The 16,322-nt window shown below is 38.4% G+C and overlaps 2 protein-coding genes across 2 annotated transcripts; both read right to left on the bottom strand.

Annotated features, from left to right (window-relative positions):
- Positions 1-7,199: 7,199 nt before the first annotated feature.
- Positions 7,200-11,964, bottom strand: LOC147542162 (uncharacterized). The gene is made up of 7 exons (XM_086637567.1): positions 11,445-11,964; positions 11,284-11,338; positions 10,177-10,235; positions 8,390-8,471; positions 8,169-8,289; positions 8,036-8,077; positions 7,200-7,938 (listed from the first exon to the last, which is right to left on the bottom strand). Exons 1-7 carry the CDS (start codon positions 11,617-11,619, stop codon positions 7,444-7,446), a joined length of 1,029 nt encoding a protein of 342 aa, XP_086493693.1. The 5' UTR covers positions 11,620-11,964; the 3' UTR covers positions 7,200-7,443.
- Positions 11,965-14,310: 2,346 nt separating this feature from the next.
- On the bottom strand, positions 14,311-16,086 carry DYL1 (dormancy-associated protein-like 1). The gene is made up of 3 exons (XM_086673366.1): positions 15,776-16,086; positions 15,476-15,692; positions 14,311-14,692 (listed from the first exon to the last, which is right to left on the bottom strand). Exons 1-3 carry the CDS (start codon positions 15,870-15,872, stop codon positions 14,653-14,655), a joined length of 354 nt encoding a protein of 117 aa, XP_086529492.1. The 5' UTR covers positions 15,873-16,086; the 3' UTR covers positions 14,311-14,652.
- Positions 16,087-16,322: the final 236 nt, after the last annotated feature.

Here is a 16,322-nt window from a genome sequence, read left to right as displayed (position 1 = left end):
TGGCCTACAACTTTTAGTGTATCTTCCCCGCCATATACCAGGAAATGATCCTTAGTCCTTTTCAGGTACTTTAGGATATTCTTGGCGGCGTGCCAGTGCGCTTGGCCTGGATTTGATTGGTAACGGCTACACATGCTCAAAGCATATGAGACGTCTGGGCGAGTGCAGATCATGGCGTACATGATTGATCCTATTGCCGAAGCATAGGGTACTTTCATCATGTGTGCTAGCTCATCAGGACTCTTAGGACACTGATCTTTGCTAAGCACCATACCATGTGACATGGGAAGGAATCCTCTTTTGGAGTTTGTCATCTCGAACCGTTGAAGAATCTTATCTATATAAGTTTCTTGACTAAGTCCGATCATCCTCCTTGATCTATCTCTATAGATCTTGATTCCCAATATGTATTCTGCTTCCCCTAAGTCCTTCATAGAGAAGCATTTCCGAAGCCAGTCTTTAACTGATTCCAACATCGGAATATTGTTTCCTATGATTAATATGTCATCGACATAAAGGACTAAGAAAACTAGGTCGCTCCCACTAACCTTCTTGTAAACACAAGATTCTTCTGCATTCTTGAGAAATCCAAATTCTTTGATTTTCTCGTCGAATCGAAGATTCCAACTCCGGCTTGCTTGCTTGAGTCCATAAATGGATTTCTTAAGCTTGCAAACTTTTCCAGCATTTTTGGAATCTACAAAACCTTCGGGTTGTGTCATGTACACATCCTCTTCCAAGTGTCCGTTCAGGAAGGCGGTTTTGACATCCATTTGCCAAATCTCATAATCATAATGAGCTGTAATTGCTAGAATGATCCGAATGGATTTAAGCATTGCGACAGGTGAAAAGGTTTCATCATAGTCTATGCCATGAATCTGTTTGTATCCTTTTGCCACGAGTCTAGCTTTGAAAACGCTAACGTTTCCATCCTTGTCAGTTTTTACTTTGAAAACCCATTTGCATCCGATTGGTTTTGCTCCATCGGGCAAATCGATTAAGTTCCATACTTGATTTTCTGACATGGAATCCATTTCCGATCTCATGGCTTTTAGCCATTTTTCGGAGTCGGGGCTCGTCATAGCTTGGTTGTAGGTACTCGGCTCATTATCTTCTAACAGTAGGATATCTGTTTTCTGAGATAATTCCTGGAGCCTTTGAGATCTACGAGGGGCCTGAGCAACTTTTGGAGTGTTCTCAACTAGTTGAGATGTCTCCTGCGAATTTGATTCGACTTGAGCGGGAGGTACTCTCTCGACCTCATTTTCCTCTTCCATACTTTGTGTATAGATAGGAGCCGCTAAACCTCTTGATATTTCTATATCTGTGTTTATTTGTTGCTCATATCGAATTTCATCGATATCTACATTTCTCCCACTTGTCTGTTTGGAAAGGAATTCCTTTTCAAGGAAGACACCATCTCGAGCAACAAACACTTTGTTCTCAGATTCGTGGTAGAAGTAGTAACCCCTTGTCTCTTTTGGATAGCCCACAAAGAGACATTTGTCTGATTTAGGTGCGAGTTTGTCTCCTTGTAAGCGTTTTACATAAACTTCGCATCCCCAGACTTTGAGAAAAGACAGCTTTGGAATCTTTCCAAACCATAACTCATATGGCGTCCTACAGCTTTTGACGGAGCTCGGTTAAGTGTGAAAGCAGCCGTTTCTAGAGCATACCCCCAGAACGTGTTTGGAAGATTTGCTAAGCTCATCATAGATCGAACCATGTCTAACAAGGTGCGATTTCTCCTTTCAGAAACACCATTCATCTGGGGTGTTCCTGGCGGAGTGAGTTGAGATACTATACCATAACTCCTAAGATGATCGTCAAATTCTTGACTCAAATATTCACCACCTCGATCGGATCGAATGGCTTTTATTTTCTTGCCAAGTTGATTCTCTACTTCGTTCTGAAATTGTTTGAACATGTCAAACGATTCGGACTTATGCCTCATCAAGTATATGTAACCATAACGAGTGAAGTCATCCGTGAACGTGATGAAGTAGCCATAGTTACCTCTCGCCGGAGTACTCATTGGTCCGCATACATCCGTATGTATGAGTTCCAAGGGTTCTTTGGCTCGGTCTCCTTTTCCTTTAAAAGAAGACCTCGTCATTTTACCCATTAAACATGATTCGCATGTGTCATATGATTCTAAATTATACGAACCTAGAAGTCCATGTTCATGGAGCTTCTTCATGCGTGTCATGTTAATGTGACCCAAACGACAATGCCAAAGGTAACTTGGATTTGAATCATCTGACCGTAGCCTATTGGTTTCTATGTTGAAGACTTCGTTCTCAATATTCGTAATATAGAGACCGTCGTATAGCTTAGCACTGGTATAAAACATTTCACCTTTGTATAAAGAACAACGCTGGTTTTTTTATTAATAGGTGATATCCCTCTTTGTCTAATTCTGAGACTGAGATAATGTTTCTAGAAATAGAGGGTACATAATAGCAATTATGAAGTTCTAAAACTAGACCAGTTTCCAAAGGTAGACTGAAAGTTCCTACAGCTTTCGCAGCAACCGTTGCTCTATTTGCTACTCGTAGGACAAGCTCCCTTCCAGATAAATACTTGATTCCCTTAAGGCCCTGCACATCATAAATGATATGAGCACCACATCCGGTATCGAATACCCAGGATTGAGAATCAAATGTATTTGCTAAGTTAACTTCGATAACATAGATACCTTGGTCGGAATTGTGAGTTCCTTCCTTTTTCTTTTTGTTCTTCTGAATCAGTTGAAGTTCTTTCTTTGATTCAGACATTCCAATGCCTCTCCGGATTGCCTTAGAAGTTCCGTACTTCCTCAACCGTGATTTGTTTCGGGACATGTCCCTTAATCGACGGATGATTGTGTGCGCATCCATTTTCCTGAATCTCTTTTGAAGATTAGGCTCCATGGTTGCCAACATAAGGCAAGTTACTGAAATTGATTTCATCCGGATACTTTTGGCCTGCTTTTGTTCCTCAATCTTTGAGTTCGCAGTTATTCTTGGAATAGGGGTATCCAGTACGCTTTCTTTGTTTGTAGATTTGAGAACACTTCTCAATCTCTTTTCCCAATCAAGGAAGTTATCTATGTTCAATTTGTCCTCATCAAGGATTGAACATAGGTTGAAAAGATTGATTTTTGCCATAGTAAAACTACATGAAACAGAAAAAGGATTTTGCTAAGTATTACATTCGATAATTTTTGCAAAAAGTCCTAAGTTTTTGCCACATTATTCAAGATAAAACGTGTCCCTAGATGAATAATGCGATTTCGAGATCCCATCTCTCAAGGATTAAGCGGACTAGGGCCCTGCCCTTAATTCCCATTGATTTAAGTGAGTGAATACTTTCACTGATCATACCATATGATTCTCGGTTGATGGATTACATGTTTAGTGTAAAATCCATCCTTTTGCCTCGAGTATCCAAGACTCTCTTGCTGATCTCGTTGAGTAGAACCATTTAGACATGTAGGCCTCTTCTATAGGCCTACCCGCAATGTCCCAAGGTAGAGGAGGTACTCTGCGAAGGCCGACCCACCTTCCTCGAACAAGGGCGCAAGGAGTGTCTTAATTTGGATAGGCACTGTACTCAAAATTACTTTTAGGGACTTTTACGCTAGTCTGGCGTTCGTTTTAGTGAACTAATTAGCCTAACTAACATCCACGACATAAAGCGTAAATAAGTAAGTAAATGCGCGCGAGAAAGTAAATCAAGCACATATGGATCCTAGTATGGCCCCTAACCTAGAAGATCTAATCTCCTTTGGTTTGCTTCTTGTTTCGCCTTTTTAGTTCGTCTTGATCTCCGTCTTTGAACCTCCATTGATTTCTCCCACTCGCCTTTGAATTTCTTCCTTGAGTTTCATCAATGGACTCATAAACCCTAAACTCTAATTACAAGACTCAAACGATTCGCAGATCGTGTAAACTTAAAATTAAAATTATTACAAAACATGCACCCATCCGTGCTCAAAACAAGAATAAGAAATAAATTCTATGGCCATACTAGTTTCCGCATTCACATCACATGCAATCATATAATATATTTCAAGGCTATCAATTATATATGCATGTATATCCGGGAGATACTTTTGTCGACATCCGTATGTCATGTACGCACCTTAAGTCTACATCAAAAGATTAGACTAATGGTGTGTCTTGGTTTGATTTTAAAATTTGATTTTAAAGAGAAATTCCGTTTGGGCCTTGAATGGCCCGGGTTAATTTCGGAAATATTTGGATTTGAATTTTGGGAGAAAATTTGGATAAAACTCCCACTCGAATAGTGGTCCCTTTTCGTGGTCCGAAAAGCCTTGAAAAGACCCGGGACAAGTCCTAGACAAGTCCCGGCCCAAGCCCACAAAAGGGCTTGGACAAGGTCCGGATATGGCACGGCCCATAGGGCCGGCATGTCCGAGCCGAGGCCAATAGGCCTGATCTCGTCCTGGCCGGAGCCAGGACGCTAGTCCAAGCACCAGACGCGTCCTAGACGCATCTGGTGCTGGACCGGACCAGCACTAGGTGTCTCGGACTTAGTCCGAGACACCCAGGACCCCAGACGCGTCTTCAAGACGCGTCTGGTAGTAGCTATTGGACGCGTCTGGAAGACGCGTCCTGGTTAAGCTACTGGTCGCGTCTGGAAGACGCGTCCTGGTTAAGCTACTGTCGCGTCTGGAAGACGCGACCTGGAGCAGCTGGACGCGTCCTCAGACGCATCCAACAGTAATCTGGGACGCGTCTACCAGACGCGTTCTCCAGGCTACTGGTCCGGCCAGGAAGCTTCCTGGCCGGACCTATTGAGTTTCTAAAAAACTCAATAGTTTCCCTTTTTTTTTTTGTGTTGCAATTTTAAATTGCTTTTTCCAAAATTTGAAACACTTCTAAAATATTTCAAATTCTTTTTAGAACTATTCTAAATTTCCAAATTTTGTTTTTCACAAGTTTCCAAAAACTTAAAACAACTCTTTTAATCAAACCAATTTGGATCAAAATTTTAGGTTTTGAAATTCTTTTCAAGAACAAATTTTGAAATCTTTTGACAAATACTTGAATCTTATTCAAAATTAATCAAAAATTTTGTGTTTTAAACACTTTTAAACACAATAATCTATCTAGAAAAGCATGGAATTGGTCCAAAACTTAGATAAGATAGGCTAATTGCAAGAGGCTCTGATACCACTGTTGGGTTTTACACCCTTCTACTAGTGTTTATAGCGGAAATATGACATCTAATGTCTACACTAGTATTCCCAGGATCACATGCATAAACCTATGATAATCATTAATTAAAACTAGAAAGATAAATACCTTGTTCGCTAGTTTTCCCTCGAACCTTTCCAATTGCTTATGAGAAGATCAAGAGCTTCAAGTGTAGCTCCTCTACTTGGGACACGAGCAAACAATTTGATCTCCCACCTTGTTGTATAGCTAGCACACCAATGGTGGTTGAAAAGAAGAACACCTTTCTTCTTGACTAGATAGATAGTTAATGGGAATTAGCTCACTTTCTCCTCTCTACTTGATGTGGTAGAGTAAGAAAGCTTAGAGAGAAATTCCACACCTTATTCTCTGCCCTAAGAGTGTTTATATAGAACCCTAATAAGAATCCACCTCCTTTTAGGTTTCCTAAAACACCCTTTAGAATAAGATTTAGGGAAATAGTCGAAAATAGCAACTATTGATATTTTCTCAATTTCCTAAGGAGGAGGTGCCCAAACACCACGAAAATTGGCAGATATAATGTTTATTATATCAGCAACTAACCCTCCAAAATTCAGCCCAATCCGAGTCCTAGAAGTACCCGAACCGGTCTAGGCCCAAAAACCCTGTTTTTGGCCTTTTTGTACTATCTTTGCCTAATTCCTTTTTAGGCCTACGAGATATGTTTATGGGACACTCCCATGATTATATCTCACTCCCACTAGTCATATCCTAGATTAATTTGTCACTCTTATGTGTAACCCGTTGTAGGATCCGATCGAAGTTAGCCGCGAATTACTTCGTAATTCGACGATCGTAGTTGGTCTCTAGCTACAACTCTACGATCCCTAAATCAATCGGACTTGATGATCTTCCACATCAATTGTCCTATCCGACAAATTGTTCGCATTGTCACCTTGGTCGAAGGACATCTCCTTCAATTCCTTCAATTGGCTCCCCTATAGTGAGTGTCACAATGTCGGTGTCAATCCCGCACCTCCACCACGCCGGTAAGGTATTTTAAAATCGCAAGGGCCAGAAGTGCCATAACAAACACTATCTCTAGCCGCCCAGAAGATTGGTCTATATCATTCTATAAAATTATTAATAAAATTATTTCAATCATACTGTAATGGGATCCTCCCCGTTGGCGAAGCAGAGAGAGAAAGGAAAAAGAAGACAGAAGAAGAAGAAAGAAGACGAAGAAGAGCATCAAGGAAAAACTAAAAAGAAAAAAGATTAATGGTCAACGAGGTGGCGAGGGGGATGAAGTGGATGAGTGAGGTAATGAAATAGAAGAGAGAGAGGGATGAGGTGGAGTTTGACTTTTTAAATTTTTTTTGATTAATTTCATTTTGACCCCAAAAATAGTTTCGAAAAGATTGAAATTCTTTTGGCTCTTGAAAGCCAAATCTAATCGTCCAACATTTATGAGAGTCAAAATAGTGTATTGGTCACAAATTGACAAAAAAGAATTAGACCAACAAGCAATTTTTGTAATTTGCAAAAACCCACTAGGAAGAAAGAGCTTCAACAAAAAAAGAAAAAAAAAAAAAATTAGGAAGAGAGGACATGCCCCTCATTTTAGTCATATCTTGTAACCTTCTCTATTTTAACTCCCACATTTTTTTTCTTCATCAAAAAAAAAAAAAACTCCCACATTTTGAGTGTTGGTCAATCCCCTATTCTTAAACACGTTTCTCTCACATATAGAGCATCAGAATTGTCACCTCAGCCGCTTGAATATTCATCCTTGTAAATAAAGGAGCAGGGCCAGCACGTGCATATTCCGGTGGGGTAAACGTGTTTCAGATCCCAATTATGATATCCAATTTAGATTCAATAGATAGAAGTTGGAAATCACCACCACATCAACGGTCCGTTTGGACAGAGATAATTTAATGAGTGGTAGAATCCCAGATCCATATCATATGTATTTTGATTCTTCTGACAGTATTGCCAACTACCACATCCCATATACTAAGCTGAAGAATCTCACTTGAACATTTTGATTTCTTAATCACTAACATTTCTGAGTTCTTCAGCTTAAACTGAAGTTTCATACTGACTAGGACTAATTCATTACCAACATAAATTCATAAATTAACACATCTAAAGTAAAATTTCAGTCGTTCCGACCTTGTATAATTATATTTCGGTCCAAAATAACGTGGGTAGGATCATGTCGAATAAGAAAGAAGAAATCTGAAGAAGGAATGTTTTCGATCAATATCTTGTTTTATACCTCGTGTTTTTGATCATCCACAGATTGGAGGTAATTTGTCGAATTGAGTTCACTGTTGCTCCCAGTGTTCTTACTGTTTCCACCTCTTGCCATTCGATTTCGAGTTTGACTCCTAGTTCCCCCCTTACCCCAAGTAGGAACTTCACGGCTTCCTGGGAAAGCAGGAGATGCAAGAAATGGGTTCTCGTTATTGACTTCTGAATTGTTATCGGCAGGTGTTGAAGAAGTCGGGGAAGAATTCCTTCTTGTCCTTCTTTTAACTCTCTTCTGCTTCGTATCTGTGTATTGCTCATCACTAGAAGATGAACCTCTGCCTCCTCCATTACTGTTACTTCCACCATTTCGATCTATATTTTCTTCAGAGGCTTCAGTGTTGGTAGTTTGGTTCATTCTCGTTCTTCCTCTTCTCCTGGTTACAGGAGTCGTAGTTGTCTTCTTGCCGAGTGCTTCAGATTGACGACGTAAGGTCTGGGTAATTGATTCTTGGATCTATTAACAAAAAGCCCAAAAGAAAAAGAGGATTATGGCGACTCGTTTAAATCATGATTAATACACGATGTAAACAACAAGCATTACAAAACTATACATTTTTATTACGAGTCCTTTCCTCTTCGCCGAATGCTAGTTCCTACAACCACATATGATAACTGAATCAAATGTTTGAAATGCTTCAAATAAGCGATAATGTGGAAGAGAAATATGTTGGGTCGACTTGCTACCTCTGCTTCGTACTTGTCAATATCTGGAAACAAAGCCGCAATTAAGGCATCATAATTTGGATCGTCTCTTAAAGAACGACGACTTGCACAATGTGTGCGGCAAGCTGGACATTCGTTGTTCCTGGGCAAAGTTATATTATTAGGTATAAGTGTCACAGGTCGAAAAAATTGAGATACACAAGAATAACATAATTAGGGCAATAATGAAAATTTAATAATACCCCAGTCGCATAGATTTGTCAATGCAATCCCTGCAAAATCGATGAAGGCATTCCATTACAGTTCGCGTCTTCCGTATAATGCCTGACAAGAAAAAACATGTAATCAGTTATCTGATGTCTCTTATCATTACAAACCATTCAGGACCTTTAAGAAGAAAAAGTTGGTAAGTTGAAAAAAAAAGACTAGTGGCAGATGCAGTTTCCTTCAAAATGCTAGGTGAACCATAAACTGCTATTTCAACAATTGCTCAACCCACAGCTAAAAGAAGCAAACAATTTTCATGAGGTCCCCTATCACGTCGAGTCTATTCCCAATATATAGAACGTATCAAATTTCTGTGGGCAGAGAAGAAATGCATTCTTAAATCTCATTAACATTGAGGCAGATTCAGAGAAGAAATGCATTCTCAGACAATCTACTTAGGTACCATGATATCAAAAAAGTTTTGAGTTTAACCTTTTTAAAGCATCTGGTCGACATCTGGGCCAGATCATAAGCATATTAGAACCCAATCCCGGATTCCTGAGATGCATGAGAGCATGTTTCTCTAAATGCATTAACGTCCCATGAAAAAAGAATTAATTATCATCGTGTACTATAACCTGGCTGATGAAAATATTCAACTTGAATCCTCTTACAAATACACAGCATAACCATAGCGCAAATTGGGTTCTTAGCCTAATCTAAGGATCAAATTGGCATATAATTTGTCAAATTTTTACAATTGTCTGAGGTGACCAAATGAAATATCTCCTCTAGGATACCTTTTGATGATTGAATTAGAACCATTAGAGTCCAATGACATCTTAAAGTTTAATACTCACAAAACCTAAGTTAGTCTAAGTATCTAAAGAGTCACTCGTAATAACTAGATTAGCATCTAGTATCTGTCCATCATCATGAAAGCAATATAACAGAGAAACCTACCAAAATATGGCAATCTAAATTGGAAGGTACCCAAATAACGCAATCTTGAACTGTAACTAAATACCAATTAATTTATATCAGAAGTTTACTGACCAACTCAACATGAAAAGCACTTTTTATGTTGCTTGTTTTGCATCCAAATTGATTCAAATCCATATAAACACGCTACTATCTCACAAGGCATGGATGATAGTAGAGTAGTAGACCCAGTGAGAGTTAGATGAAGATAATCACTTCACCTGAGTATTACATGTAATTGAAAGGGCATAACACACTATATTTCTTAAAATAGGTTACATACATATAGAGAGTAAAAGAGGAGGAGAACGACAGAGAGACATTACTGGACGTAGTTAACTACTTCGGTTATGGTATAGAGAATACGCTCCATAAGTCCATATTATGTTTATGCAGATTACCAATGCGAAGAACCAGGGAGCTCAGTAGAAGTCTAGTTAGAAATTTGGCATATTCCTAATTGACAAAATCAAATTCATGATGTAAATGCAAATTGTTTCTACCATCTGGTCAGATTTGAGAAGGAACTGCGAACATTAAAAATATAAACTAATCGGTGAAAGGAGAACAATGGGGATCATGCATTGCAAAGACCAATCTATCATCTTGGCCAATCAGTGCATTTCTCACAAAAGAACACAGAGACAAGACCCATTTTATCAAAATTCTAAAATGCTAAGGATCGGTTAGCTCTACCCAAACAATATGCTTGACAAACCTACACCAATCTTTCCGTGCCCCATAAAATATCCATGTACCTATTTTCTTTACATTGTAAGTTACGAACTACACCGGATAAGCAAATAATGTTATTTCAAAATGAAACAGATACTGAGTGTACCTAAACATATTGGGCATTCTACTTCTTTGCGAAACTCTGCCAAGTCCAAATATAAATATCTGCAACAAACAATATATGTTAGTCATATAATACAAATCAATAACTCCTAGATGGATGACACAAAATAAACAAAAAGATAGAGAAAAAATCAGGTCGAATATATAACATACACAAATCAATTTCGAAGTTTGTACTCATTATTTAGTAACCTGAAGCTTAAGCCTATCAAACCCAGAAAATTAGGTCTGAGAATATCATACCTGTGTGCTTTGAGAAGCTTCAAACGTAAATAACAACAAAGAGAAAAAGACAATAGTTTTGTTAAATCATATAATCTGCAAGCTCATTTCCATGGAAGCTAGAGTCCCCTCTTGTTCCCATCTCAAATAGTTCAGAAACCTCGCAATCAATTATTGCTTCTTCTTTCCCTTTTTTGTGTATGACCATTTTGGGAAATTATCAATCATTTATTGGACAGTTGTAATCAATTCCAGGTTACCATGTATAATCAAATTCGAAACCAATTTGATACCCAATTCCTCCACTGTGTCCTCTACCTGGGTTGAGATTCTCTGTGACGCATTAAACAGAACAGATCGTAGAAGAAGAAACTAAAACAAATTGTTACTATCTGATAAGAAAGGAATTATTTGTTTCCAGTTGAAGAGGATTGAACTACATACACAGTCAATCAGTCCAGTTCCACAACTAATTACTAACTTCAAAGAAGAAAGATCACAAGAGACGGGAAATTCAAGCGACATTGAACGACCTAATTTAACTACATGCATGCCGCTACAATAATGAACTGATCGTCGCAGAAATTGTAGCTTAATCTAAGTCATGATCGATAAACCAGAAATCCAAGTACGAGTTCATAATAGTTCATTGATTCATGCACTAGGATCTCCACATTGAAACAAACAAGAATCGGACCGTAAAAAGGATCACCGAGATCCAAAAGATCCAATTAATGGAGGCTGGAATCAGTAATTTGAGATAAAATCCTCTTCTTCAACTGGTGAATGCCGAATGAGAATCAAGTAATCAGATAATTATAACTCCTTAATGAAGCATGGAAAATGAAGAAGAAAACTTAGAACTTACTCATCCTCATCTTTATCATCGTCGGCACTAGAAGAAGGGCTTTGATCAGCAGAATCTGAGCAAGAAATCAACAAGATCGATAAAGATTGAATTGAGAACCGAAAGATATACTGATTTCATCACAAAATGAAATCAATACAGCTTATGATAACCGTGTTTACCTTCTCCGCCTCGTTCTTCATTTCCTTCTACTTCATCTACTTCTTCTTCATCATCTTGTTCTTGTTCTTGTTTATTATCTTGTTGTTGTTGCTGCTGGATGTGTTGATACTGTCGATTACGTATCTGATAATCATCTTTCAGATTCTGAGATGATGATTTCTTGTGAAATGGCATTTGGAGAGAATTTGATTCACACAGACAAACGCAGAAATCAAGAGATAAAAAGTGTTGAATGTCTTGTGCTTCTATTGCGAGTGAGGCGATAGATGTAGAGAGAGAAAGAAAGAGAGTTCGAGTCGAGTGGATTTATTGTCTCTCTTTAGAGAGAGAGAGAGATTGACAAGAGCAGGAGAGAGAAATTGACGAGAGAGAGAGAGAGAGAGAGAGGGGCTATTGCTTGTTTACGGGTCTTGCCGGATTTTTATATCAATGTTGCGGCAACAAGGCACATGCACTCATTCTTCTCTCTCTCTTTTCTCTATTAGGCGTCTAGGTTCCAGAGTGGAGACGGTCTTCTCCAAGGTTACCTTTGGGCTTTGGCAATGTTGATAGGGGACCCTGCTCTACGGTTCGAGGTGTACTCTCCTTACTAGGACAAGGGGTATTTTAGTCCTTTCATAATTTTCAGACGGTGAAAAGACTAAAATAGCCATTATTTTATTAGTCAGCTCAGCTACGGAGTGTGGCAGAGAGTACACCACAGAGTCCCCCAATCATTTTTATACCTTTAGTAGTTCATTACTTTTTGAAAGGAGTGATGTTCTTGACGATGGACGTTAAAATGCTAAAATGATACTATACAATTACAAAAATGATCCTATGTCCGACTAGTGCCCCAGCTGAACTTTTGTCAGGATGGTTTAATAGTAGAAGGATCGGAAGAACTATAATCAAGATTGTAGAGACTTGGGAAGATTTTGTGAAAGTATTGTGTCCCTTGTCAATTGCATTCGAGCACACCTAGGTTGCGTCCAACTACCTTAACTCCCATCATCAACCCTTGCCCCTTCGCTCGTTTGGCATGGATCTGGTGAGACCTTTTCGGAAAACATTTGGAGGGGAAACAATGTTCTTGGTATGAGTAGACTACTTTACTAAATGGGTAGAAGTTGTGGCTCTAACACATACCGAAGCCCCGAACATCTTGTCTTTCATCTAGCAGAATATCTTCACCAGATTCGGAGTACCAAGAACCTTACTGATGGATCATGGATCCCAGTTCGACAATGAGAAGTTAAGTAAGTAAATTCTTGACAGAGGACCAAGTAAATGCTATGTATTTTAGCGTAGCTCATCTCGCTGCCTACAGATAAGTCGAGGTAACCAACTGAACCCTCACTTAACATTTAAAAACTAAGTGCGAAGAAAAGGATAAAAAGTTGGTGGCGAGCTTCTTAGTGTCATGTGGGCGTATCGAATTACTTCCGGTAGAGCATAAAGGGAGACCCAACAAAGATACGATCATGATCACAAAGGTTCTATTAACGACTAATCCACGTGGTTTATCATCAAACCAGTGTATGACCATCGCAAAATCACACCTGGTGATTGACCACGCCATACAAACCTATATAAGCGGTACAGGTTTGCCCTGAAAAGGGATATGGGCCTTGTTCCTTGAGATTCCCATCAAGTCATCAACAACGTGAAAAAACAATTGAATCAAAGGTTACGATGGTGATTTTCCTAGAGATATCCTGGAAATCACTTTTCGCATCATCATTAAGAATTCAAAAGTTTTACTTGGCGCTCTAAACTTTTACTAAGTTTTTCGTTGCGTTATCTAGTTGTTAGTAGGTATCCCAATACATGGGCAATATATGTTAGATCTGTTAGCACATTAACATCTTGTCAACATCTTGGTTTATTAGTATAATTAGAGAAAGCTATGAAGATTTAGGTTGTGTGTGCATTCTCTCTATTTGATTCAGACAATTCACATTGGAATAAGAAAATACCCATAGGTTAGATCTTCTTGTAAATTACTAAAAAAAAAAAAAACAAGAACTATACATGTGCCAAATCATAAACTTTACTAACACTCAATGTTGAGAACCTAATAAGTAACCAGCCGTAATAGATGACTTTCTCCACTAAATCATACCTCATCTTTCTTTTTTCCTTTTGGTACTCCCAAAGTGTTATAATTTTCATTGATTCTCACGAGGACATGAAGTGAACTACTATAACTTTGTTGAACTATCATATGTACCAATATCCCTCGGAGGAGTCTAACACTCGCTTGCCCAAGTAGTTCAAAGTGTTGACATAAGCTCAGAAACTCTAGAGGTCTCAGATTCGATTCCCAGAAAAAGTGGAATCCATGATATATTGAACTTGGTTATTAAAGGTGTAAATAATTTAATAAATTTGTCGGGCTTTAGACCTCTTTCATGCGTTGGACTTTAGACCTCTTTCATTAATGTTGAACTTAGACAGTTGTCGTGTTTATCACATCTTCGTGATGTATCAATGTCTTGTAACGACTAACATAAATCGTAGTACATATTATAGAGTGCTATTAGCATTATTCAACTTCAGCAGTACTAGAATTTAAAGGGACAAGTCTTCGGCAACCCTTTTCTTATAAGTTGGTTTCGAAGAGTGGTTGATGCCCAGTGGGCTTTGAACCTTAACTCATCCTTTTTACAAAATATTTAGCTTTAGATAATTGTGCCCACGTCTTTGTCACATGCATATCTTACATGGACGTTCCATGGCCCTGTGCCCGTATGTATATTTAGTTTCAAGACGTCTGTGACGGTATGTATCGTCAGATGGGTTCTCTCGATATCTAAGACGTCCATTACGTCTCCCATGGTAAAACTTCCATCACTATGAATGACTCAAACAGGTGAAACGATAGAAATGAAAAGTGACTTTTCATTTATAAGAAAGTAACTAGATATTTGATCGATTATAGGCGACCATCTTCATTAGGCAGAAGCAAAACACAACTTAAGTAGTACATCTCTTCATGCTTGAGACCAGATCCATCACTTATACAACATTTCGAGGGACACCAAAGTAAAAAAAGAAAACAAGGTTGCTAAATAGTACAACTACCCATTCCAGATCAGCTATTTACAAAACACACATGGCAATCTGGAGATCAGCTATGTTGCATCATTAGATTCATTACCCTAATTCCAAGTCTTCCCACACACACACACACACAAACAACACCTAGCAACTCCTATACTTACTTCAGCGATGATGTTTGCTCCTTGTTTCACCACTGTAAAGCCTAGTTAAAATTCAACATCATCAAAATTAGATATCTTATCAATAGTTTCCTCAAATCAAAGTTCAAATCTAACGTTTTAGACGGGCCACTAACTTAATTTTGCAATTCTCTAGCTATTGAATATTGCTAGTTTTTGTGTCATTAATTATCTTAATCTAACTCTATAAATCATTTTATTCTGACAGTAGTCATTTTAGACAGGGTGACCAAACGCCACCTGTTTATTCCTCTTAACCCGTTCACTCTCTTGGCAATTTCTAATTGGGACAGGTTGAGGGCATCGGACGAGTCTGAGTCCGTGTTGTTCAAGCTCAATACCAACCAGGCCATATCCGAGTGCCCTCAGACTACCCCGTCCGGAAACATAAAGTGGGCAGCGGGCCAAGAGTAGTTTTTGGAGGCGCCTGTAGATGCTCCTTTTTAGACAGCATGCTTTTGAGTGATGTTTATTTCATGAGTAATACAGGGTACAAGAAAAAGTAAATAGACTCTGTCCAGAAATTCTACGTGATTTGTCGTGATTCGCAGTTCAGTGGATCAGAAATTTTCTTGTACCTTATGATTTCTGCCTGGACTCTACTTGAATTTTCTTGTTCCTTAGCATCTTTTTTATTTAATAGATTCAAAATTGGTCATGTATAGTCACTCAATCAAGTCAGATCTTGACATAAATTTTTGATTCCTACTTAAAAGAGAAGAAACAAACATCAAATTAAGTAGTAAATTTATGTTCAAGAAAAACTAAGTTTGTGGAGTAGTAAGTAGCTAGGTAGGTTAGCATACCAGTCATACACGGTAGGGGAGTTGGGTTGTGGTTTATCGAAAACATCAGCACCAATACCCCTAGTAGCAAGGTTGCTACCTGGGTGAAAAACACTCCTCCAAACGTTGTCTTTCCTTGCCGACGTTGGTGTCACCGGAGTTGTTGGTGTCACCGGACTGTTCCCTGTTGGCAAAGATATTGATCTCTGATACTTGTTCTTACTCCCACCTTCAATATCTATACATGTACAACAAAGTCAAATATAACAAGATCTAAGAGAAATCTAGTGAGAGAAAATAATCACAAGATATATACTGTACCTAAAGGCTTGGTAGTGACTTTCCTGAGCATGCCAAGACCCTTTTCAGGGTGAGGACCAGCCAAAACATCATCCCAAAGCTTCTCTAACAAAACCATGTCTTTGATGGCTTTCTTCTCTTCTCTCTCTTCTATTTCTTGCAAAGTTTAGAGTATTTGGTCACATATTTATAACACAAGTTAAATTCACTTCATTTGACTGGTCACATATTTATAACACAAGTTAAACTCTCTTCTCTACCAAAACCAGATCACTGATGAGACAGAGTACGGTGTTTCTCTTAAAAAGTTAAGCACCCTTCTTTAGTGAGGTATTTTAAAATTGTGAGATCCAGGTGTTTTAAAGCGGATAGTATCACTAGCAACCCAGAAGGCTGGTCTGCACCATCCTATAACATGTATATATTAAAAAACTCAAAATTTGAGTCTTGATATTATTATTATTATTTTTAATATATATATATTTTTTTTGTTAAGGAAATTATTTTTAATATATGAAAGGCCTTTATGTCACATTTTTTTTTTTTGTTGAAAGCCTTTATGTCACAT

This window comes from Eschscholzia californica, unplaced genomic scaffold, assembly GCF_041429995.1.
Source record: "Eschscholzia californica isolate CP2 unplaced genomic scaffold, dmEscCali1.0.p SCAF_4, whole genome shotgun sequence".
Lineage (NCBI taxonomy): Eukaryota > Viridiplantae > Streptophyta > Magnoliopsida > Ranunculales > Papaveraceae > Eschscholzia > Eschscholzia californica.
The sequence above is the reverse complement of the archived record's forward strand: the minus strand, read 5'-3'. Positions and strand labels throughout refer to the sequence as shown.

Excerpts from the sequence above, each read along its gene's own strand:
- LOC147542162 (XM_086637567.1), bottom strand. The coding sequence starts at position 11,619 with ATGCCATTTCACAAGAAATCATCATCTCAGAATCTGAAAGATGATTAT. Across the intron at positions 11,339-11,444 it reads TGAAGAACGAGGCGGAGAAG|ATTCTGCTGATCAAAGCCCT; the intron begins GTAAACACGGTT and ends TTTCTTGCTCAG. Across the intron at positions 10,236-11,283 it reads GATGATAAAGATGAGGATGA|ATATTTATATTTGGACTTGG; the intron begins GTAAGTTCTAAG and ends TGTTTGTTGCAG.
- DYL1 (XM_086673366.1), bottom strand. The coding sequence starts at position 15,872 with ATGGTTTTGTTAGAGAAGCTTTGGGATGATGTTTTGGCTGGTCCTCAC. Across the intron at positions 15,693-15,775 it reads AGTCACTACCAAGCCTTTAG|ATATTGAAGGTGGGAGTAAG; the intron begins GTACAGTATATA and ends GTACATGTATAG. Across the intron at positions 14,693-15,475 it reads TCCCCTACCGTGTATGACTG|GCTTTACAGTGGTGAAACAA; the intron begins GTATGCTAACCT and ends AATTTTAACTAG.